At 38.9% G+C, this 26402-nt stretch overlaps 1 protein-coding gene, 1 long non-coding RNA gene and 1 other non-coding gene across 7 annotated transcripts in view; 2 read left to right on the plus strand and 1 right to left on the minus strand.

Moving 5' to 3' along the window:
- Positions 1-26402, plus strand: part of LOC126966158 (tryptophan--tRNA ligase, cytoplasmic) — a 373239-nt gene that overhangs the window by 339862 nt on the left and 6975 nt on the right. For 2 of the 5 annotated variants that reach the window (XM_050810112.1, XM_050810113.1), the window contains exons 2-7: positions 19978-20099; positions 20997-21065; positions 21744-21903; positions 22185-22367; positions 23763-23940; positions 25796-26002. In XM_050810112.1, coding sequence (XP_050666069.1) covers positions 19982-20099; positions 20997-21065; positions 21744-21903; positions 22185-22367; positions 23763-23940; positions 25796-26002 — 915 coding nt within the window. In that variant the 5' untranslated portion in view covers positions 19978-19981. Of the gene's footprint in view, positions 1-18365; positions 18611-19977; positions 20100-20996; positions 21066-21743; positions 21904-22184; positions 22368-23762; positions 23941-25795; positions 26003-26402 lie in introns of those variants that run through there. The other 3 variants (XM_050810108.1, XM_050810111.1, XM_050810110.1) reach the window with 3 other exon arrangements.
- LOC126966206 (uncharacterized) lies at positions 2703-12405 on the minus strand. Its single transcript, XR_007729692.1, has 4 exons — positions 12293-12405; positions 8354-8534; positions 4566-4678; positions 2703-3150 (listed from the first exon to the last, which is right to left on the minus strand). It is a non-coding gene; the product is annotated as an uncharacterized LOC126966206 (long non-coding RNA).
- LOC126966290 (U6 spliceosomal RNA) lies at positions 25068-25174 on the plus strand. The gene has a single exon (XR_007729709.1). It is a non-coding gene; the product is annotated as a U6 spliceosomal RNA (small nuclear RNA).

The raw sequence follows: 26402 nt of genomic DNA on the forward strand, positions 1-26402 counted from the left end.
ATCCTCGAATCCCCTTGAACTCATACAAAAAAATTCAAGAAAGAAAAGATACAAGTTTCTCCCGGCACTGGTCGACGATTTCCCTGAGACCTGCATAGCCCGTGTATATATACCGCCCGTCTGCATAGCAATATATGTTGGAGGTGTCCAACATATCATTGATATGCAGAAGAAACAGCGTGGGAGATGGCACACAGCCTTGGAACACTCGAGCGTTCACGGGCTTAGGATTCGAGCAATAACCGTCGATAACGACCTGTATGCTGCGCCCAGTGAGGACGCTGGAGGTCCACTTGCATAAGCTCTCGGGAAGCCCAAATGATGGAAGTTTTGCGAGAAGCGCCTTGTGCCATACACGATCAAAGGCCTTCGCTATATCCAGGCTAACTGCTAGGCCTTCCCCCTTGCTTTTGATAGCCGGCGCCTATCTATGTGTTAGGTATACCAGAAGATCAACTGCCAATCGACCATGGCGAAAGCCGTACTGTCGGTCGTTGATCAACTGGTGACCCTCTAGGTATACCAAGAGCTGGCGGTCATTTATGCTCTGTTACAGTTACCTTAAGTTTTCTTTTAGAGTTTGTATGATTAGAAAGGGCCAGTAAACATAAAATTTTATATGATATTAATTAAAACAGATCAAAGGCTGACCTTCGTGTACCAAAGATTGTTATATTGCGATGTTGTTTATAAGTATTTAATTATTTGAACATAATAATTTATATGTTATAACAAAACTAATAACGTAAAAAAACAATTAAAAATCCTATTAGAACCTTTTTCACCTTCTACGCGGATTAAATATTTACAGAAAATATCATTTACAGTTCTCTGTGATTGAAACACAACTTGACTGATTGTTTAATTTAGAGGTCCGTGCCGGAAGGGAACCAAGCGGGTACCTATTTCTAAAACTCCACGGTCTGTCAATAAGCCCGTAAGACAGCTGATATTTTGCGTGTGTATTACCCACAGAACAGGTAAAAGGTCTTTTTAAACTGTTCTGTGGTATTTACTAGTGGAAGGCTATTTTGCTAGATGGGTCAAACAGGGGCGCTTTTCGTACCGTGAAGCAGCAATGTGCAAGCATTCTTGTGTTTCGGTTCGAATTGTATGAAACGTGCAGTAGTTGATGGACAGATGTTGAAATTGTAACAACGTCCACAAAATTGCATTATGTTAGATTTATTAATTATTTTCTATAATTTTGTGAACTGGTTGTTTGCCACTAAGTGTAATTTAAGTGCGAATTTAAATATTAACTGCACTTAGTGAAACTGTTTAAGGAGACATCCTTGTGTCCATATTTCTATTTTTACTATTTCTACTTAATGTATAAGGATGTATCTGTATTTGTTAACCGACTTGAAAAAAGACTGAGGTACTCAATTCGTCGGTATTTCTTTTATGTTTGTTACCTAAAAACTTTCGACTGGGTGAACTGCTTTTGATAATTCTTTTTTTTATTTGAAAGCTGGTGCTCCCCGTGTGGTCCCATTGTAATTTGGTCTGGATTGATGTGACAGTGGCATCCATGAGAAAACCATAAAAGTGGATAATAAAACGAATAACTCAATATCGCGCAAACCGATTTCGATGATTCTTTTTTTATTGGAAAGGATATACTTCAAAGATAGTTTGGTTAAGTTCTCATTACGGAATCAATGACAAAGTAACGGAACTCTTCAATTCTTAGGAGCAAATTAACGATACTCGGCCGAATCTTTTTTATGCTATCCGGATATTAAAGTCATCTTCCATAACATAGTTATGGTAAAGTAATTGTCGTAGTCGAATATGATGATCAATGGGACACCTTAACGACTTACAGTGAGGGTGCGATCTGTGGCAGAATTTCTAACTGTCTGTAATCAAAATGCAAAGCGCTTAGGTTTATTCCTGCATTGAAAAAATTAGTATATCTACACATATTTAGACAAATTGTTAGTTAGTGTACTTCAAATTCACTAAAAATCATAAAATAAAAAAAAAAATACAAAAAAACAACCGACTTCAAAAACACTATTCCAACACAATAGCTATATAATATGCACTAAAAAGTATAAAAATAATTGCGTATTTTTATGCAAACTAAATTAATTAATCTAATTCTAGTTACTATTAGGTAATTTAAAAAAAAACAATTCTAGTTACTATTATTGTAATTTTTCGAGTCGGTGTCATCCAAGATAGGTTTGTTACTACATACATAGTTTTAGGTGAGATGTGCTTGAGTTGGGAGAAGGCGTGAGCGGGTCGCGGCGGAAGGACGCCGATTCCAAAAATAACAATAATCATAACTAGAATTACAATAATTAATTAAGGAAGAATGTATTCAAAGGTAAGTCTTAGGCCAAGATCTATAGAAAGTACTTAGTCTTTGCTCAGCCTTTGTTTACGCAAAACTTACCTGAGTGTAAACTTAGTATAATCTTAGATTTCATTACTATAGTCATTTGACAGCTGAAGTTATGCTGAGCTTAAACTAAGACAGTCCGATGCAAAAGTCAAGTTCGTGGTTTATCACACTCGGCTAAGTTTAACTTATGTAAAGTCTGAGCAAGGTCTAAGTACGCTCTATAGATATCAGCCGAAGTCCAAATAAAGAATATTACACCAAAAAGACTTTTATTTTATATAACGAAAAAGGAGTGTATGTTATGAACGCGCTTAGGCTTGCCAAATTTACAGCAAATGAAAAAAAAAAAATAGAAGGATAAAACCCATTGGAAATGGAGGAGAATATAACAAAAAAGAAAAGGAAAAATAAATTACGGGCGATCTGAGGTCGGGAAGTGGAAAAGGGAGGTTATAACTTACAACTTTGCCATTTAACTTTTTTCCATATGATTTGTTGTTTTGCTGGAAATCGAGATAAACCGTTTTTACCCTATAACACCCCCCCTTCATTCTACTACTTATTATTATTTTTTCACTTTTTATTATTTTCAAAAGCTTTCAAACTGGTCTATATATATGATCCGACTGTACGAGACTGTACACGAATATTCTTTTAATTGTATCTCCCGCTCGCTAAAGGTTTCATATATTTTTCAAAAAACCTTCTTAATATGGGTGGCAGATTAAAATATGGATTGCTCGGATTCTCCATCGCAGAGCAACTTCCATAACCCAATGGACGCCAAAATCCTGAAATGTTAAATATAAACATCAGTATTTATGCAGGACGTATAAAAATCTATCTTTTAATCTATTCCGGGCCATGTTGATACGGCCGGTGTAGGCAGCGTACCATGTGCAATTAATACTGCTGATTTGCAGCATAAAATCATTGATATGCAAAAAAAACAGGTTCTAGATCATGGCATCGTGCGACGTGATATGGTATTGTCTATGGTGCTTAATAGGGAAAATTATCGATAACGCAACCACAAACTGAATAATAATATCATGGCTTGGCTTGTACGCAAAACCTCGGAAACACGAAATATTATTCAAACCCCTCTTATAACTAGGACATTAAAAACACAGTATCTGATTATCTTTTAGACTACTTTCTCATATCTACATATCATAAAAGTAGGGGTGTCTTTTTTATATTTAAGTCGGTTGGATTCCCAGACGAGACAAGTAATTTTGAGAAAATCTATGAATGCAGAATTACTAACTTTTAAAAATAACATAAAGTCTTCTTTCAGTAAAATAGCCTATCTACGATATTTAAGGTACTTTCCCTTCATGTCCCATAACTTTGGGACACCCTGTATATCTAGAAAGAAAAAACTTCAAAGTAACGCTAAAAAATACTATATAGAAGCTAATAACCAGGAATACCTATGAAGTATATTTTGATATTACCTCTAATTGTTATTCAGCCTTAAGTAATGAAAATAATTATTCCAATGCAAACTTACTGCTCGCACATAAACCTTAGAGGTTTTGCGAGTATGTCTTTATTAATGGATATATTATGATAATTTTATTGATTAAATAAAAAAAAAACATTTAATTTCATGTTGTTTCAATTTAAGGCAAGGCAAAATAAAATCTCACAGAACCGAAAAATATTTGGAATTTAGGAAAAAAAAAGTTTATGAAAACAAAAGGTTTTAGGTATACTATAAACACCAGTTTTACCAGTGGGAGGCTCCTTTGCACCGGATGCCGGCTAGATTATGGGTACCACAACGGCGCCTATTTCTGCCGTGAAGCAGTAATGTGTAAGCATTACTGTGTTTCGGTCTGAAGGGCGCCGTAGCTAGTGAAATTACTGGGCAAATGAGACTTAACATCTTAGTCTCAAGGTGACGAGCGCAATTGTGGTGCCGCTCAGAATTTTTGAGTTTTTCAAGAATCCTAAGCGGCAATGCATTGTAATGGGCAGGGCGTATCAATTACCATCAGCTGAAAGTCCTGCTCGTCTCGTCCCTTATTATCATAAAAAAAAAACACATGATTAGTTTCAGAATGACGCATCCCTTCCTAGACTTTATTTATGTGATTATGTTTAGCAATATCCAAAGCTGACTTAGCTTGCTGACACAACAACACTGCAAATGAAAAGAGCTTCTATTTTACAATAGTTACGTATAAGAGATACTCACTGTGTTTTCGTCGGCAGTTGTCATAATAAAAGTCACAATAGTTATTAAATACTCGGAATCCCTGCGGCTTATCTTCATGATCGTTCATAGCACAGAGGGGAGAATGGTTGCTCCTGAAAATTTATGTCAATAAAATGTATTTAAGAGTAGCGTGTTCAGAGATCTTGATTAACGGCCGTTTTCAATAACCTATCTATGCTTAGTTTAACTTACTAGAGGTAGACAAATCTATCCTTTTTCGCTTACTTACATTTCAATAACCTATCGAGTGATAGCATTGGACTATAACCAATAATATAACTATGGATAGATAAGATCTTGAAATTAAACGGTGATAGCAATATATCCGTAACGAATAATTTATTAATCTTGAATATTAACAATTAAATTATAAATGACCCGTACGTGGGGAGGGCACAGTACCGCGCATGACCAAGGACAAACGATGCAGTAACACCACGGCACCCCGCTCCACACTCAACGTGGACTTTTGCAATATCAGGGGAATTCACTCCAACTTAAACGCCGTCCACCACCACCTTGAGACGGCGAAGCCGGCCTTGTGTTTCCTTACGGAGACGCAGATATCTCGACCTAGCGATACGTCATATTTAACGTACCCCGGGTACAAAATTGAGCACAATTTGTTGCCTCATGCCGGGGTATGTGTTACGTTACTATACGTTAGGGAGGATATCTGCTGTCGCCGTCTCGGCAATTTTGAGGGTAGGGACCTGTCCACTCTCTGGCTCCGCGTAGATTTAGAGGACCGCGTCCGCATCTATGCGTGTGTCTACAGGTCCCATAGTGGTAACGCAGAAACCGAATGGCTTGGATCACGTACCACAGACTACGCAGGGCGATCTGTGCATAATTTTGCATTGGCGTACGATCTGTCCCAATTGGTTGAGTCGCTAACGCGGCTCCCGGATGTGGATAGCCACATGCCGTCTTTATTAGATCTTCTGCTGACTACACATCCCGATGGTTACCAGGTCATTGTCGACGCCCCTCTCGGAACGTCCGACCATTGCCTGGTCAGGAGTGTAGTGCCTATACGACGCCCACGTCGCAGACCACCAGCGACCCGCCGCGTTTGGCACTACAAGTCAGCAGATTGGGATAGGATGCGTTCCTTTTTTGCATCCTAGCCGATGTGATACTACAGGGCATGGATATTTTTATACCAAGCTCTGTAGTACCGATCGGTGGCAGATCACAGCCCTGGTTCGATGCGTCAGTTAAAGCAGCATCTGACTGCAAAAAACAGGCGTATCGAACTTGGGTTGCGGCGCTGGGCACAAAGGATCCGAACTGCATAGTTCTAAAGAGGAAATACAACAGTGCTTCCAGATTTTTTAAGCGGCAAATCGCCCGTGCAAAGTCAAAACACGTCGTCAAAATCGGCGAGCAGCTTTCCAGTTACCCGACCGGAACACGCAAGTTCTGGTCGTTGTCGAAAGCTGCTCTTGGTAACTTCAGCCAGCCGTCCATGCCGCCGTTGCACATGAGGAATGACACCCTGGCCCATACGGCAAAAGAGAAAGCCGATCTCCTGTGCGCTCTTTTCGCCTCCAACTCGACTCTTGACGACAACGGAAAAACACCGCCGACCAACCCGCGGTGTCAGAGCTCTATGCCTGAAGTACAGTTCAGACAGAAAACTGTTAGGCGAGCTCTGTTTTCGTTGACGTCAGGAAGTCGAGCGGGCCGGATGGCATTTCTCCAATCGTGCTTAGAACGTGTGCCCCTGAGTTGACGCCGGTGCTAACGCGTTTATTCCGGCACCCTTATTCCAAAGGCGTAGTCCCTGACTCATGGAAGTCAGCCCTTGTCCATCCGATCCAAAAAAAAGGAGACAGTTCGGATCCGGCAAACTACAGGCCTATTGCTATTACCTCCCTGCTCTCCAAAATCATGGAGAGCATAATTAGCCGTCAGCTCTTGGTATACCTAGAGGGTCACCAGTTGATCAACGACCGACAATACGGGTTCGCCATGGTCGGTCGGCAGGGTGAGGGAGTGTTCCGAAGAGCTGTTTTACCTAATTCCTGCCGCCGAATTCCACCTTCGCACGACACGCCACAAGTTAGGATATCATCCTCACCATCTGGATTTGTGGCGGTCCCCCACAGTGCGGTTTACAAGGAGCTTTCTTCCACGTACTACAAAGCTGTGGAATGAACTTCCTTGTGCGGTGTTTCCGGGACGATACGACATGGGTACCTTCAAAAAAAGCGCATACACCTTCCTTAAAGGCCGGCAACGCTCCTGTGATTCCTCTGGTGTTGCAAGAGAGTATGGGCGGCGGTGATCACTTAACAACAGGTGACCCGTACACTCGTTTGTCCTCCTATTCCATAAAAAAAAAAAACGCTCGTTTGTCCTCCTTTTCCATAAAAAAAAAACTAGAGATACGTTATTGAAAACGGCCGTTATAAGTATTAATCGCGGCAGATTGACAGTAGCTATTAATGATTTCGCGTGGTTGATTGATTATAGAAGATTTTAGTTACATTTATTGCTCACCACTGGCGCGATTAACGAATAAACTGCACTGACTTACAGCTTACAAATAATAGATATACTATTTACTGGGTATATTATACTGTGTTTTATTTATTGAAGGATGTGATAAAATTGTGATATAATAATAATATCTTGGATGTACCATGTAATATCCAAAATATTATGATGTTTAGGTACGCGCTGCGGAACGGAGTCGCTGACCGTTGTGACGTGACTACACTACACTCACTCATTACTCTCCTATTCTCTCATCGTGGTCAGAACGTGTGCTCATAGATAGTATTGGATTTAGAACTCTGGACGCCTCAGGGCAACAAAAGAGTGGAAGACCCTATTATTTTCCAAATATAATGCACACTTTTTAAATCTGAATTTGAATTTTTATCTCCGAAGTCCCTATAGTTGGAGCCCCTCTTGTTTTGGAGGCCCCGGGGTTGCAGCCTTGGTTGCCCTCCCCTAAATCCGCCCCTGAAATAGGCTCCAGTGTAAATGTTCATTCCGGAAATCATGAACCAAAATCGTAGATCTATACTCAATAAATGCAGTTCTTGTTTATCCAATCCCTAAAAAGGTAAGGAAAAACTCAATCAGCTAACTACAGGCCTATAATTGAATAATTGGCTCGATGTACTGAGCCGGGCTGTTTAAATCAATTATTATATTTTAAGTTCTCTGCTCTATCAAATCATGGAGAACAAAATAAACTAGCAGCTCTTGGCATACTAGAGGGTAACCTCTTGATCAACGACCGACAGTACACCTTTCGCCTTGGTCGGCGATCCACTTGGCTATCTTCTGGTCTATACCATATTCTATGTGTGAGATACCTATGTACCTCATAAATTGATGAACGGTGGCAATCAGAAGCAAGTTAAAGGTGTCAAACCCTTTAACTTGTTATTGCGAAGCTTTTGTCTGGTTATAGCGAAGCACTTTGATCGTCTACGGTCTATGCCACAAGGCTTCTTCTCTCTGCGATCAGCATACAGGTCGATGCCATACCATACGAACCCAAAGCTGTGTGCTTTATTACTTTTTTTTGTTAAGCTCGTTAAGTAGGTCGAAACGTTCGAGTATTTTTGTTGCGTCACTTAGCATCGCTTTATTATTAATTTAAGATAAAAGATACATTTACAAGTAAATGAGTTTCTTGCCACATCTTCTCATTGAAATAACAATCCAATTTTGCAAAATGCTGGCAAATGGTAAAATATAATACAATTTTAATATTGATAAATGATTATTGATTAACAACTCACAAGGAAATCAAGCATTTGCTGTAATCATCATCACATCTCTCATCCTTATTCAATCCACTGTACTGGCCATTGATATATTCAAATATAGTTGTTGTATATTTTCCATAATCTAGGAACATGGCTGCATCCTGATCTTCTTCCGGTATGTCTGTTATTAGGACATCTTCTACGATCGGCGCCTCTAATAATCATTAACATTCAATGGTATAATTTATAATGACACAAATTATACAATAACAGAACAAGCAGGGGGCTAACATTTAATTAAGGTGTAAAGTTGTTTCCCTTAATATTTTTCTCTTTGCTTTAGTGTACGGTGGAAGACTTCTTTGCACAGGATTCCGGCTAAATGGGCACAGTTTGGTACACAGTGGGCATGTGTTTCGGTTTGAAGGGCGCTGTAGTTAGTAAAATTACTGGGCAAAGCAGATTGAACATGTCTCTACGGCTGAGGTCTTAGAGCATACTTAGTTCGCTCTGTAGATCTCAGCCCAAGCTCAATCGCAGCGCCACAGAACTATTGGGGTTTTTAAAACATTCTAAGTGGCATTGTATCATAATGGTTAGTGTGTATCACCCATCATCGTCTTTATTATCCTAACGTCTTACTTCGTCTCGAACATCAGTTTATTTCTTCTGTAAAATATCTTATATATATATATTTCAATAATTTTTCATAACATTAAAAATTATTTCGTACCGTATGCTCCTTGTTGTTATAATGAAATTGTTTCACAGCAGAACTGTCAAACCGTACGTGGGTGTCGTAAGAGGAGACTAAGGGCTTTTTAGAAGTGGGAGAGTCACGCTGCCATCTTATGACGTCAGCACAATCGGGCTAGCCTCGTCCGGGTTAATTACCACACTCGCACAGAATACCGGCGTGAAGTAGCGGCCTAGTGCCACTCAAGGGTACCTGCTCGGCTGGAGAATCCCTCCCCGAGCACTATCCCTCGGGCTGCCCTTCGTATTCTGGGGTGGGCATAGAACCGCGCATGACCGAGGACAAACGAGGCAGTTACACCACGGCACCCCGCTCCACGCTCAACGTGGACTTTTGCAATTTCAGGGGAATTCAATCCAATTTAAACGCCGTCCACCACCACCTTGAGACGGCGCAGCCGGCCTTGTGTTTCCTTACGGAGACGCAGATATCTCGACCTAGCGATACGACATATTTAACGTACCCCGGGTACAAAATTGAGCACAATTTGTTGCCTCATGCCGGGGTATGTGTTACGTTACTATACGTTAGGGACGATATCTGCTGTCACCGTCTCGGCAATTTTGAGGGTAGGGACCTGTCTACTCTCTGGCTCCGCGTAGATTAAGAGGACCGTGTCCGCATCTATGCGTGTGTCTACAGGTCCCATAGTGGTAACCCAGAAACCGATCATCTCATGGGCTGCGTTCAAGCGGCAATTGACGACGTGCTTGCATAGATCCCCTCCGCCGAAATCGTAGTCTTGGGTGATTTCAACGGGCACAATGCCAAATGGCTTGGATCACGACTACGCAGGGCGACCTGTGCATAATTTTGCATTGGCGTATGGTTTGTTCCAATTGGTTGAGTCGCCAACGCGGCTCCCGGGTGTGGAGAGCCACATGCCGTCCTTATTAGATCTTCTGCTGACTACACATCCCGATGGATACCAGGTCTTTGTCGACGCCCCTCTCGGAACCTCCGACCATTGCCTGGTCAGGAGTGTAGTGCCTATCCGACGCCAACGTCGCAGACCACCAGCGACCCACGGCGTTTGGCACTACAAGTCAGCAGATTGGGATAGGTTGCGTTCCTTTTTCGCATCCTACCCTTGGGGCATGGTTTGTTTCCCTTCGGATAATCCTAGTGCCTGCGCCGTTGTGATACTACAGGGCATGGATATTTTTATACCAAGCTCTGTAGTACCGATCGGTGGCAGAACACAGCCCTGGTTCGATGCGTCAGTTAAAGCAGCATCTGACTGCAAAAAACAGGCGTATCAAACTTGGGTTGCGGCGCTGGGCACAATGTATCCGAACTGCAAAGTTCTTAAGAGGAAATATATCCGTGCCTCCAGATTTTTTAAGCGGCAAATCGCCCGTGCGCAATCGAAGCACGTCGTCAAGATCGGCGAACAGCTTTCCAGTTACCCGACCGTAACACGAAAGTTCTGGTCGTTGTCGAAAGCTGCTCTTGATAACTCCAACCAGCCGTTCCCTGCCGCCGTTGCACATGAGGAATGACACCCTGGCCCATACGGAAAAAGAGAAGGCCGATCTCCTGTGCGCTCTTTTTGCCTCCAACTCGACTCTTGACGACACCGCCGACCATCCCGCGGTGTGAGACCACTATGCCTGAAGTACAGTTCAGACAGAAAACTGTTAGGCGAGCTCTGTTTTCGTTAGACGTCAATAAGTCGAGCGGGCCGGATGGCATTTCTCCAATCGTGCCTAGAATCTGTGCCCCTTAGTTGACACCGGTGCTAACGCGTTTCTTCCGGCACAGATCCAACAAAAAGGAGACAGTTCGGATACGGCAAACTACAGGCCTACTGCTATAACCTCCCTGCTCTCCATGATTATGGAGAGCATAATCAACCGCCAGCTCTTGGTATACCTAGAAGGTCATCAGTTGATCAACGACCGACAGTACGGCTTTTGCCATGGTCGGTCGGCAGGTGATCTTCTGGTATACCAGAACCTAACGTAAAGAATAACCTAACCTAACACATAAATGGGCGGCGGCTATTGAAAGCAAGGGGGAAGGCCTGGCAGTTAGCCTGGATATAGCGGAGGCCTTTGATCGTGTACGGCACAAGGCGCTCCTCTCAAAACTTCCATCATTTGGGCTTCCCGAGAGCTTGTGCAAGTGGACCTCCAGCTTCCTCACTGGGCGTAGCATACAGGTCGTTTTCGACGGATGTTGCTCGAACCCGAAGCCCGTGAATGCTGGAGTGCCCCAAGGCTGTGTGCTTCTCCTACGCTGTGTCTTCTGCATACCAATGATATGTTGGACGTGTCCAACATATCTTTGCTATGCAGACGACAGCACTGGTGATTCCGTATACACAGGCCATGCAGGTCTCTCTTGGGAAAGCGTCGACCAGTGCCGGGAGAAACTTGTGTCTTCTATCGAGTCTTCTCTCGAGAAGGTCGCGGAATAGGGTAAATTGAACTTTGTCCAATTTAAACCCCAGAAGACTCAAGTTTGCGCGTTTGCCACTAAAAAAAACCCATTTGTCGTATCACCGCTCTTCGACAACACTTCCCTTAAAGCCTCGCCTAGTATCGTAATACTGGGTCTCGAAATCTCGAGCGATTGCCAATTCCGTGGCCATCTGGAGGGCAAAGCCAAATTGGCTTCGAAGAAGCTGGGCGTCATCAATAGAGCACGGCAATACCTCAAGCCGGCCCACATTCTAGCGCTCTACAAAGCGCAGGTCCGGCCACACGTGGAGTATTGCTGTCATCTCTGGTCTGGCGCACCCCAGTATCAGTTCGATCCATTTGACCGCGTGCAACGCAGAGCAGCTCGAATTGTCAGGGATCCAGTGCTCTGTGAACGGCTGGATCACTTGGCGTTGCGTAGAGACGTCGCTTCATTGTGTCTATTCTACAGCATTTATCACGGGGAGTGTTCCGAAAAGCTGTTTAACCTGATTCCTGCCGCCGAATTCCACCTTCACACGCCACAAGTTAGGATATAATCCCCACCATCTGGATGTGTGGCGGTCCTCTACAGTGCGGTATTCAAGGAGCTTTCTTCCTCGTACTACAAAGCTGTGTAATGAGCTTCCTTTTGCGGTCTTTCCGCGTAACAAGTAAACAAGGCACACCAAATTCACAGAGTAGGGATGACTTTCTAAGTCTAAGAGTTATAAACGATTGATATACAGTTCCTGAGGGGTGCTATATACAGTTTACGTGGGCGAAGCCAAGCTTAGTAAAATAACGTACCAAAAATGAGAGATACCATTGTTGTTTCGCCTTGGGCGACACATGTTGATAAGCTTTGTAAAATAATAGCACAAACTAGAAATATAAAAATTCCCATGTTAATCAGTCAAAATGTTATATTAAAATGATTTGAAGTAGTTATTAACTACCATTATCAATTAATAGAGTTAGTTAATGTGAATTTGAAAGAGATTATTATGAAACAGAACTGCTTTGCTTGATACTTTATTTGTAATTTTTGATGATACATAAATATAATTATATAATCACGCTTTTCTCTCAGGGGGGTTGGCAGAGGGTACTACGGTCTTCCGTTTACCATGGTCCAGACATACACGTTCCTGGATTCTTCCACTATCACATCAGAACCTTTTAATACATCATCGGCCTGATTGGAAAATTACGCCTAAGACGACCTGATCTGTAAATTTGTGTACCGAATCTACTTTGATCCATCTTCTTGATATCTCCTCCCTGGGCGCAGCATACAGGTCGTTGTCAACGGCTATTGCTCGAATCCGAAGTCCAAGGTTTCCCAAGGCTGTGTGCTATCTCCTACATTGATTCTTCTGCATATCAATGGTGTGTTGGAAGCCTGCAATATGTATTGCTATGCCTACCACAGTACTCTAGATGCCGTATACACGGTCCATGCAGGTCTCTTTCAGGAAATGGTCGACCATTGCCGGAAGAAAATTGTGCACAATCAAATACTCTCTTATTCCTGCCGCGAATTCCACCATCGCATGACATGCCACAAGTTAGAATATCATCCCCACCATCTGCATGTGTGACGTTCCTACACAGTGCGGTTTCCTAGGAACTTTCTCCCACGTTGTACTTCTCAAAGCTGTAGATTGTGCTTCTTTGTGCGTTGTTTCCGACAAGACGACATGGGTACCATGAGAAAAGACGCGTACACTCTTCATAAAGGCCGGTAACGCTTTTGTAATTCCTCTGGTGTTGCAAGAGAATGTGGGCGGCGGTGCTCATGCACATTTGTCCTCTTTTTCCATAGAAAAAGGATTATTATTATGAGTATGTTTTGTTTATTATATATTGGTTTGTTAACCTTTTTTTTCTCAATTTCGCGCTAGTGGATTCTAAGTTCACCCAATTTCTTTTAAAGCTATTTGTAGTGACAACCATTATTTTAGAAGTTAATTATATTAATTTTAAGCTTAGTATATTACAGTCGAAATTATTTTTGATAGTTCATTCATTCATTTTAAAGCTAAACATATTATTAAAGTTGAAAAGTGCGTTTATACGGGTATCTCATTGGAAATACCTAGTCACGTTAATTAAAGAAGTTAATTAGTACTAAGAACATTAATTAGTAAATGTAGACGATTTCTTCTAATATTTCATCTTCCTAGTTACTTACGTTGTATATTTTGTTTATAAATTGATTGCTTTAAATCTTCCTATTTCTATAATAATTAACTACATAGGTGTTTGTTTGAAATACAATGGCAAATAATTTCATTGGGCTTATTAAAATATTATAATATTTATTTAAAGTATCACATATAACAGGACACTTTTACTCGATACTTGGAGTATGTTTTATCGTCCTCAAAAAAAAACCGTACAAGGAAGCTTGTTCAATACTTTGGTTGTACGTGGCAGAAAGTTACAAACGCCACTGTCGAGGATCATTCCCGAACATTCAGATGGTGAGGATATTTTCCAAGTTTGTGGCGGGTTGTGTGAAAGCGGAATACAGTGGCAGGAATCAGGGCAAAAACCTCTTCATTATACTCCCGTTGATATACTGTGTCTGCTACGAAGCGGTAGAAGACACAAGTGGTTCATAGGTGGATTACTGACAATTCATACAACTGTGAGTTGCACGCCGTCAAATGATCCGAGTTGATAATTAGTTAATATTTGATTTAATTAGGTGGTCGTGAAACGAGGTTTAATACATACATGATACAACGTAAACCTGCCGTCGTTTTTGTTTATTCTCCTCCTCTTTATATTTTTACTGTTTTTTTTTATTAATTGCTTTAAGAATAAACAATTGATTGAGAGCTAGTATATTATCTTGATATAAGTGATTTATCAAATTATTAAAACTTTCGTGAGTCATTATCAAATTATCTGTTAATACGGCTTTACTCACGTTTTTGTCGGTGTCAGTAGCGACTAGTTTCGGACCATTCGGAGCTCCTTCATCAGGGTGAGTGTGGTAGGTTCTCGGTAACGTCCCACCTCTTACTGCGGACTTGAGCTCGTACAGCGCGGCTGGACAGGGCGGGAGGTGCGGGTGGCGCTGGGTGCGCCGGTGATGACGAGCAGAGTATCACTGACACTGTATCACTGTTGGTGTCCACGGGTGCACAGAATGTACTCACAATGTCCACTACGTGATCATCGGCACTATGTGTCTTATTGCGAGACGCATTTTGTAACACAGGTTTCCAAGTTGGTGGCAGCGCCCAACCCTTGTCTTGAAGAAAGAAAGCGATTGCTTCCCATGAACCCAAGATCCCCAAAAATATATGGTGTGCCGAAATCCATAAACGGAACTGGCCTTTACGTCCCATTGTGAGTCAAATTGACGCGCCTACATATAAAAGTTCACGTCACATGGCAAGTATTTTGCAAACGGTGACCGGAAAAACACTAAGCTTTGTAAGAGACTCCACACATTTCATCTATCTATTAGAGGATATTAAAATCCGTAACGAGGAGATAATGGTCAGTTTCGACGTGGCGTCTCTTTTCACTAATGTACCAGTAGCAGAATCTATAGATATAATTAAAAAACATTTAATTGCCAATAACATACCTACTGAGTACATGGGCGTAATAGAGTTCTGCCTTACTAGTGGCTATTTTGTCTGGCGAGGGGATTTTTATCTGAAAATAGATGGAGTTGCAATGGACTCACCTATAGCACCAGTCGTGGCCAACATATTTATGGAACATTTCGAGGAGGAAGCGTTGAAGAGTACGCCAATAAAACCAAGATACTCGTGGAGATATGTAGACGATGTGTTTGCCATTGTTCCCAGGAAAGGAGTAAGGACACTACTGGACCACCTGAACATAATGCATCCGAAGATAGGTTTTACTTTAGAGGAAGAAAAAGATGGAACCCTCCCATTTTTGGATGTACTGGTGGCCAGGTAGCCAGGTGCATTCGGTTTTTAGAAAACCCACACATACCGATCAGTACCTAAAAGCGGATTCACATCACCATCCGTCGCCCTTGTCGTGTGTACCACGCACTCTCATTTATCGCGCCCTAAGTTTGTGCGATTCGCAATTCATTGAGTCAGAATTGAGACACGTGCGGCAAGTGTTGGAGAGCAATGGTTACAACTGGCGACAGTGTTATCGACTGGCAAACCCGACCATCAAACAGCGGCCTGAACATGTGGAGCGGGTCCCGGCATATCTATCATACATGAGAGGGGTAACGGATCAAATTGGACAGCTATTACGCCGTAGATATAGCAATACGACGATTTTCAGCCCCCTGACGCAGATTGGTAGTCTTCTACGATCTCCTAAGCGTTGGGACCCTCTGGAGAGCCCCGGCGTCTAGGAAATTATATATATACTGGCCTGCAAAAGTAAGTATCACATATATATAAGTATTTCAAATTATTATTTTTTTCTTAACTATAGAAGGTAGAGATTTAAGATGAAAAACGTTTTGTTGCAAATTTTATAGGCTTTAATTCTTAGAAACTAAAATTATACATTAGTAACATTTTTAACATAGAAGTCTTACTCATAGAAGAAGAAATTGGTGACTTTTGGTTACTATGACTACAAAGCAGTTATTACGTTGTCATGTTTATAAAAAGTTGTAATTAATTTATAAAGTTGTTTTATTATATTAAATAATGGTGAATGCACTGATTTGCTCATAGTCTACTGCTGATACTCTGCTCTATCTCATATAACACATCTTTGCCCAGTGAGGGTGCCATTTTCTATGGCTACTAGCTCCGTGCGACCTTCTGAAGATATGCCAGCCCATACATGTACACTGCCTCCACCGTATTGGACTCTTTCTGAGATACAGGCTTGAAGGTATCGCTCACCAGGTCACCTGTAAACACTTCGCCTTCCATCAGAAGTGTAAAGGGAGAATCGAGACTCATCTGCAAACAAAATTCTTGACCATTCTTCTTCATCCCACTGTATGTGTTCACGGGCGTATCGCAGTCTCGCTACTCGATGCTGTCTCTCGAGTTTTGGGCCACTCGCTGGTCTTCGGGGTTTCAAATTTGCTTCAGCGAGTCTTCTTCTCACTGTTCTGTCACTAATGTAGTCCCTCCAGGTCTGAAGTAGCTGTTGCTGGACTTCAACTGCATTTTGGTGGCGATTTCTTAACACAGTGGAAATAATATAACGATCTTCTCGGGCATTGGTACACCTGGGTCTGCCATTACAAGGTCTCCTCAGATGGTGTCCAGTCTCTTCGTACCTTCGCTTTACCTTCTAGACCGTTCGTACCGTAACACCCACCATTCTTGCAGTTCGACGCATACTGATGCCTAGTTCCAGAAAAGCCATGATCCTAGCACATTCCTCAACTGAAAGAGGCATGATAAATAAATGGTATGTGCTTTTTAGCATAAATTTTTAAAACAAGACCCATCGATCTTGAAAAAAATTTTAAACAGAAAGAAAAATGTGAATGGTAAAATTGTAATTCGGAAACGTCCACTTTGAAAAAAAAATGGTTTTGTTTTTGAAGTTTTTTTTCAGCCAATTCTTAAAAGAATGTTACCGAATATAAAGTTTTTATGTACAAAATTAAATTCTCTTTGGAGTCCTTTTTATTTCGAAAGTATATCTTGTGAACTTAAAACGTTATCCCAATTTTAAAAGTGTGATACTTACTTTTGAAGGCTAGTGTATATTATATGTATATTACTTAGATGGTTTTTTATTAATTTTAATAAGACTAACCAACGGTGAAATCAAAATGGGTGGACCCCTGACTGCGAAAGTCGTGAAAACTGTATCTTTAGTTCGTTTCTAAATCATTATACTTAAACCTAAATTTTGCAATTCATTAAATCAATAAACATATTATGTGTCTTTCGGATGATGATGATGATTACATATCATCATCATCCGAAAGGTAGGTAAATATATTAAATTATCATGTGTCATCCTAGTATCAATTCTCGTGGCAAAATTTATAAGTTTCGTTTTTTGATAAATTTCGTGTTACTTAATGAGTTTCTGCCTAAAAATAGACACTGAAAGAAATATTTCTGAACCTCCATAAAATGTGAGGGTCATTACTTATATTACCTGCATAGGATAAAATGATACTGGGTTTTATCGCGAGCGAGTGTGGCATAATTGTGGTATTTTTAGCGAAACTACCATCCTACGAGGTTCCCGAGAAGTTGTGCAAATGGTTCCCTAGCTTTTTAGCTGAACAGAGCATCAATGATGTTGTCAACGGTGCATGCTCCGACTTTATACCCATAAGCGCGGGAGTTCCACAAGACTGTGTGCTATCCCTCACACTGGTTCTTCTGCATAGATATTCACAGGGTTTGCCATTTACACCAGTCGGTTTTATATCTTTCAGGATAGCGTCGATAAGGACCGGAACACACTTGAGTCTATCGAGACTATGCTATGCAGTCTCGGAATGTGTCCGACAAAAATTAATCTAGTTTAACCTTCAGACGACATAAGTTTGTGCGTCTGCCGCTAAAAAGTCCTCCTTTCTCGTATCCCCTCGTTTCGAGATCATTTTTCTAGCTAGCAAAGCTAGCTAGAAAATAGCATTGACACGCTCGATGTCGATAATTGTATCGAATGACGTTCAGTTTCGTGGTCACTTGGAAGAAAAGGCGAAATATGCCATTTATTCACAATATTTTTGTGTGGCTGTATCGTACCAGGCTGACTGATTTCTTACATATTCCACAGTTGAGTAGTAAGATTTACAGCAAGGCCATTTGTAAATGAAACATTTAATATAGACAACAAATTGTACAATGTATGAAATCTTGAGTTGGTTAAAATTGGCTAAAAAACTAGTTACATTCGTCCAAAGCCGATAATTATAAAAAAAAAATTGAGGAGTAAAAATTAAAATGTAAATATTTCAGTAATTTTTTGAATTTAGTTAGATTAAATTCAATTTATGATATTGTGATATTATTAATTAATAACTTATTTAGGTAATATTCATAAGCATGCTCTTTTGCTTAGGCATAATAAGAATAAATCCCTAATTTTATAAACTATTACTGAAATTTTGATAATCCTGTGATCTGCAGTTAAAACATTACTTATTTTGATATTGTTGACTAAAATCAGGCATGTAGTATTTTTAAATTAAATCGTTACAATGTGTGTAAAATAAAAATTTGTATTTATTTTGTACATTAAAATCTATGTGTTGACGTGCCAATAAACTTTGAGGTTATGGTCTCATTATTGTAATAATGTTCTATCTCTGTGGATTAGGTCAAAAAATAATTAGCAATCAAAATGTTTTTAAATTTTTATCCTTTTCTTTCCTAGTAGATTCACATTGCAATTCTTGTAGTCTAATATATCCGTATCTATAGGTTCTATCTAATTACTGTGTTCATTAGTGATTTAGGCTAATATTTATTTTCTTCCTCCAGTAAGAATAAAAATGTACTGTGGCTCATATTCCCTCCTGTGTATTTCATCCATAATTTAAACAACTGTCTTACAAGTTTTCAATTAGGTCATGTGTCCTGATGCAAGTATTAAATTTTATACCCATCCCAAGAAAAGTGTTCAATGCTGCTAAAGTAGTTTTCACTGCAAAAATTATAAATTAGGTCTAGTAAAATATAATAATAAATATTAATATAAACACAAATTTAAGAAATATATTAAAGCTTTGGTTATAAGGCTTAGTATAGTAGTTTATATTTAAGATAATATAGATAGTGTATATTTCTTATCTGGATCTGCAAGGATCACATAAAAATGTATAAAATACTAGCTGACCCAGCAAATGTTGTATTGGTGATATTAAAATCGCGATACAGAAGTAACTGGTAGATGAGTGAAAATTTAAAGTTGTATGTATTTTTTAATGCCGACTCATAATCAAAAAAATGTCAAAAAAATAAAAAATAAAATTTCGTGTGGACCACCCTTAACATTTAGGTCGATGAAAAATAGATATTGGCCGATTCTCAGACCTACTCAATATGCTCACAAAATTTCATGAGAATCGGTCAAGCCGTTTCGGAGGAGTACGGGAACGAACATTGTGACATGAGAATTTTATTATATTATATAGGCTTAGTTGTCATATGATTTAAAAGATGGGCTGGGTTTTGTTTTTTATCAGTTCTTCTGAGTATGTCGCTTTGACATACTCTTTATGAACTGATGTAGCTTCATGATGCTAACCAAGTGTTATGTTATTGTCACTCAATATGGTAAATAAATATATTTCTATTTGCAATATATCATGTGTATATTACACATATAGAAATATATTTATTCTGCTATCTCATGATTTTTTATTTATTTGTACTTAAAAACTCAATTAAATATAAAGGGAAATACAACATTAATTATTAATATAATCATATGAATATCAGAGATTTCAACCCCAGAATTTGTGGTAAATCAATATTGTTATGAAAGATTCTGACTGTATCAAGATATTATAATCACAAACATATTTATTTCAGAACAATGACAGAGTTGGAAGATCAAGTAAATAATCTAGAAGTTAAAGATGATGATGATGTTATTGATCCATGGACTGTTGTTGGTAAATCTGCAACTGGAATTGACTATGATAAGGTTATAAGTAAGTATTTTATATCCCTTTGAATATTTAATCACTAGCAGACCCGGCAGATGCTGTTCTGTCAATAGAAATAATTATTATGTAAGTATTTGGGATTAATCAAAGTTAATAAGTTAAAAATGAAAAACTAGTGTAATTCTGGATGGTTCTATAATATTTTGTAGTTGTAAAATGATAAGGATTAATATAGTATTTGTGTAAACAGCTTTTGCATTACCCCTTTATAAATAAAATGGATAGAGTAAGTTATACTAAAGAGATAGACATATGCCAACCAAGATTTGTCTGTAGACCTACATAAGTTACACTATTCAACCATACATTATTTTGTTAAATCTCAAATGGCTTAGACAGTGTTTTCGTCTCTTAGAAGCTCTCAGATAGGTTTTTTTACTGTATACAAATATATATTAACAAATCATACTAAAATCTTCCTCAAGAACCACACTATCCATTGGTGAAAACAGCATGAAAATTGGTGCAGTAGTTTTTGAGTTTATTGTGAACGACAGACAGACAGACATGGTGGAACGTGGAAAGACAGGACTTTGTTTTATAATAAGTAGTGATGATATGTACTACCAACGAGACACTCAAAACAGGTGTGCCATATTTCATTTATGAACACTGTTTGACACTTTGAATCACAAATGATCCCATTTTTTAAGATAACAATTTAGTGAAAAGTGAACCTATTACTGGTTCCTTGACTTAAATATCTACTCAACATTTCTTTTTAGTCAGAATTAAAAAAAAAAACTCTAAATGTACAAGATAAAAATGTATTAAAATTATATTATATAGCAGATATTACTAAAGTAATAATTATTTTAATAATATCTTGTTAATATTCAAAATATATCAATGATCTATACTTAAATGAATGTACAATTTCAGAAAAATTTGGCAGTCAAAAAATAGATAGTGAACTAATTGCTCGCTTTGAAGAAGTAACTGGTAAAAAAGGTAAGTTTACTTTTTAACAGTGACTACCACAGGTTTGGTAAAATCAATGAACCACATAAGACTAAATATACATAAAATTAATAGTATATCTGTGTTTTGAATAGAACTCAGATGGATAGGGCAACATATTATTAAGTGGCTGTATATAAATGTTTGATTAAAGCTATTTTTTTGGGGATTGTTGCTAACTGCTGATATATCTAGCATAAAAATATTTGTAAATTTGTAATATGACATACGATATGCAGATGTGGTTGCTGGGTCTGATGAGAAGGTCGCTCAGAGGGCAATGGAGAGGGCTATGCTCGGAGCTTCCCTGAGAGATCGAATCAGAAATGAGCAGATCCGTAGTAGAACCAAAGTCACCGACATGATTACCCATATGATTGTGAACCTAAAGTGGCAATGGGCAGGGCACATAGTTCGATGGACTGTGGGGCTGTAAAATCCTTGAATGGCGACCATGTAACGGAAGCCCCCACACAAGATGAACCCATGATCTTGTCAAGATTGCTGGCATATGTTAGATGAGGGCACAAATATTGTGGAGATCTTTGGAGCAGGCCTTTGTCCAGATGTGGACGTCATCCGGCTGATGATGATGATAGTAAAATGAATATTGTACATATATTCATGTAATTAAATCCATATTATCTTACAAATATAGTACTGTTTTAGCACATCATTACTTGAAGAGGGGTATATTTTTCTCACACAGGGACCTTCATAACATTCTGAACTTGTATGAATCCGGGAAAAAGTTCTATCTGTACACTGGGAGAGGTCCATCATCAGAGACAATGCACATTGGTCATTTAGTACCATTTCTTTTTACAAAGTGAGTAAAAATGGTTTATTAATTAAACAAAACAAATTTATTGTATAGCTTCAGTTAGGTAGATATGGCATATATAAACCTTGATCAACTCAAATTTTTATATTTTTCATTTAGTAATTTAGTTCATAAATCTGGATCTATCAAACTTTAGAGCTTGAATTCATTGTTTGTGTGAGGATACTTTGTGAACATGATGGTCGTGATTACCATCACAATTAGTAATTGCATCCAAATAATACAATATACTAAATTACTTGAACATTAATTTATTATTCTTTCAGATGGTTGCAAGATGTGTTTGATGTCCCATTAATCATTCAACTGACTGATGATGAGAAGGTGTTGTGGAGAGACTTGAAGGTTGAAGATGCAAGGCAAATGGCATTTAACAACGCTAAGGATATCATAGCAATGGGTTTTGACCCTGCTAATACCTTTATGTTTAACGACCTAGATTTTATTGGGTATGGAAATATGTTTATTACTTTATGTAAATGCAGTAGATAGACAAAATGACTGCGAAACTGACGTGGCAGTGGACAGGGCACATAGTTTGACGGACAGATGGCTGGTGGGGCAGAAAAGTCTTCGAATGGCGACCACATACCGGAAGACGCAGTGTATATAGGCCCCCCTTAATATGGACCCACGATCTGGTCAAGATCACCGGAATGCATTGGACGAGGGCGGCGCAGGACTGATCGTCGTGGATATCTTTGGGGGAGGCCTTTGTCCAGCAGTGGACGTCTTCCGGCTGATGATGATGATGATGAAATGCAGTAGAATCCGGTCATAATATTTTTTGTTGTGATAAATGATGGTTAAACTTAGTTGCAAGGCAACTTCTTGACATAATACCAATAAATTATGTCGTTTTAGCCACTCCACAGATTAGCTCTTTACATGATAAATTAAAGAAACCGCACAGATACATTGTCTCTAGTTGCGAGTTTCAATGTCAATAGTTTTCAATTGTAATTGAAAATAAAATCAGGTGTTGCATAAAGATGTGAGTTCTCTCAGCATCTTCTATCACAAAGAGTGCTCAGAGGAGTTGTTCGGGTTGATTCTGGCATTCTACAACGATGCGTTTTGGGAGGAACTTCTTGTCTCGCACAGCCACTTTGTGGGAACAATTTCCGGCTGCAGTTTAGAGAACTGATACGACTTAGGTACCTTCCAGCGTAGAGAAGCCTCCCACGAGATGTCAAAGGGTAGCTGCCTCAACACCCTTCATCGCCTCATCTTTTGCCTGTTGTTTGCCTCTAATATACATATAAACTCTTTAATACTTAACATTATAAGTAGCAAATTGCGGGAGTCCGCTCGTTGACAATAACTTGTAAATCGATTGTTACATATATAACATATAGCCCAATAGCCCTGTGGTTAGTGACTCTGCGTACTGAGTTAGAAGAATTAGATAGTAGAAGTCCCGGGCTGGAATCCCGGTAGATGCAAATATTTATATGATGATTGTTTCCGAGTCATGAATGTTTATAAGTATTTATATATGTTAAGTAAGTATGTTGTATTAAATATACCATTATCTTGCATGCCTAGTTTGGGGCAATATAATTTGTGTGTAAGAGTCAATATTATTATTATTATTCTCTTTATTACAATTTAATCTTATTTTCTACATTTATATATATATAACATATTTATAAAAAACAATATTACAAATATAAATATAAAAGATAGAGTCCCGCCGGCGTTGGTTCACGACAATTCCGCCGGTGGTTAGGGTTGACAGACTGAGGAACTTCCGCACGATGCGTGCCGTTCCCAAAACAGCTGCTTTCTGTAACTGACCCTTTATCCAGTTATTAAGTGAGAGATTATTATTATTGTTACAGAAAGTGTCCAGAGTTCTATCAGAATATGTTGCGGGTACAGAAATGTGTAACATTTAACCAGGTGAAAGGCATTTTTGGATTCGGGGATTCTGATATCATCGGGAAAATTACATTCCCCTCCATAGAGGCGACGCCCGCCTTCTCCACCAGCTTTCCATTCATATTTGATGGTAAAATTGTAAGTATTACAACTATACATTTAGATAACACTAAAATGAAAGTGTGTTCAGTTTATTCCTTTAAAAAAATGTTTGCACAGTTTACTAAAATAAGCTGGTGTCAATAACATTTTTTTATGAAAATAAGGCATGAGACGAGCTGGATGTTCAAATGATTTTAATTAATATGCCCTGCCCATTATAATGCAGTGCCGTTCAGGTTTTAAGTCTCATCTGACCAGTAATTTAACTAGCTACGGCGCCCTTCAGACCGAAACAATAATGTTTAAACATTACTACTTCACGGCAGAAATAGGCGCCGTTGTGGTACCTATAATCTAGCCGGCATCCTGTGCAAAGGAGCCTCCACTGGACATAGACTGCGGAATGTGTTGCACCATCGTTTTCTTTGGCATAGAGTTAAATTAAAAAGTTAGATATAAGGTCAATATCGAATATTTATTTGTAACTTTTGACAAGTCGTTATTTAGAACTTATCAATAGTTTTAACTGGTGAAGATTGGATGGTTACGATTAACAGTTAAAGTTATGATGTCATTTAAAAATTATTGTCAAATGGTTCAACTCATTTGTTGCCTAACCGTTACTTTCAAAATGTTTGTTATTGCTAAAGATAGTTGGTACAACCCAGTCTGCTAATTAACAAATTTTATCTGTGTATTAATCCTAGAAGTGAGGGTTAACACTTTAAAAAACATAAAAAATTGTTTAGATTTACAAGAGCTACATTTTAAGTCAATTTCCTAATATGCAAATATTGGGGTTGAGCAGGTTATCAACTGTAAAGTAGATCCTGTAGATGAAGCCACAACCTGAGAGTTGAACAAAGCATACAAGATTTTGTAACAAAACGACACTCGAACGGTTAGCTCAGTTGGTTAGAGCACCGGCACGGAACGCCGGAGGTCGTGGGTTCGAGTCCAGGGTCGTTCATAAAATTTTGTTGTTTTTTCAAATTTTATTTGTGTATTAATCCTAGAAGTGGGGGTTATCACTTTAAAAAACATAAACTCAGTCTAAGTAATAAGTTTTATTACAAAACATTCGTCTTTTTTGTGATTATTATTAGCAAATTATGTTAATAGTTTTTTGACTTTTGTAATATTTTAAATAAAATCACATCTTACTACTAACTTCGGCAGTACATATACTAAAATTGGAACGATATAGAGAAAATTAGCATGGCCCCTGCGCAAAGACGACACGCAAAATCGTGAAGCGTTCCACATTTTTGGCGCGCTATAATCAGAATGTATACTAACGTCAATAAACTTTTTTTTTCTTCCTTTTTGTCTTTTCTTATGATGTTTTAGGGATTAAATTAGGTCTCAACAAACTTATCATATATTAGGAAAAAATAGATTAAGTTTTAAGTAACATTCTTCATACATTTATATATTGTAATATGTCATTTTCTAATTATACTAACAGCTGGTGTATTTGTTTCAGATTTAACATAAAATAATAAAACTGTTGTATAAAACACATCATCACCATTGGTGGAATGCTCTTAAACACCGTACATTTACTTTTTTTTTTAACGAGGAGGAAATACATTTACGTACTACCCCTGTGCACTATGTGGCACAGGGAGTGTGGGACTCAATCACTTAGACCATCTTCTACGTAGATAAAAGTTGGCCAAGTTTGGTAATACCCACTAAAACCTCCTCGAAATCAGAGATTTCCTCTTTTTGAGAGGTTCTCCGGGATCTTTGCAGTGCATTTCACCGGAGAACATTACTTGGTAGCCTAACTCAACCTGACATTGACTCAGATGTGGTGACCTTTCCACGAAAGCCACAATATAAAGAATAGAACAAACTTATCTGCAGAACTAAATTAATATTATAGGTTCCATGTCTGGTGCCGTGCGCCATCGACCAGGACCCGTACTTCCGGATGACCCGGGACGTGGCCGCTCGCCTCAAGCTGCCAAAACCTGCCCTGGTGCACGCCTCCTTCCTGCCGGCACTCCAGGGCGCGCAGCACAAGATGTCTGCCAGTGACCCTAACGCCTCCATATTCCTGAGTGATACTCCCAAACAAATCAAGAGCAAGGTACCTACATCTATACTCAATCTGCCTTTTTCAGCCTTTTTTTTATTTGGTCAAAATATCAGGTATGCTTATAACATACCCTCTCATTTTGCTTATTGTAATCGTGTTAAAATGTGTAAAATCATCATTGGAAATAATTTTTCTGTACTTTTCACCCGCTTATCGGGACAGCAAGAATTTTTATCTTTAATTTTTTTAGTTGTATTATACATTAGGGCTTATGCGTTAAAATTACAAACATCTCATTTTTATTTCTTTAACCCGACATTTTTCACGTAAATTTTTTAAATTTAACCCAAAATCTAAATAGTCAGTTCTATGGTAGGTATATGTCAACATAATAATCTTTATATAAAGATATATAATTGTTTTGTACGTGTGTTGACAGTGAACACCTCCT

This window comes from Leptidea sinapis, chromosome 9 (assembly GCF_905404315.1).
Source record: "Leptidea sinapis chromosome 9, ilLepSina1.1, whole genome shotgun sequence".
Classification (NCBI taxonomy): domain Eukaryota; kingdom Metazoa; phylum Arthropoda; class Insecta; order Lepidoptera; family Pieridae; genus Leptidea; species Leptidea sinapis.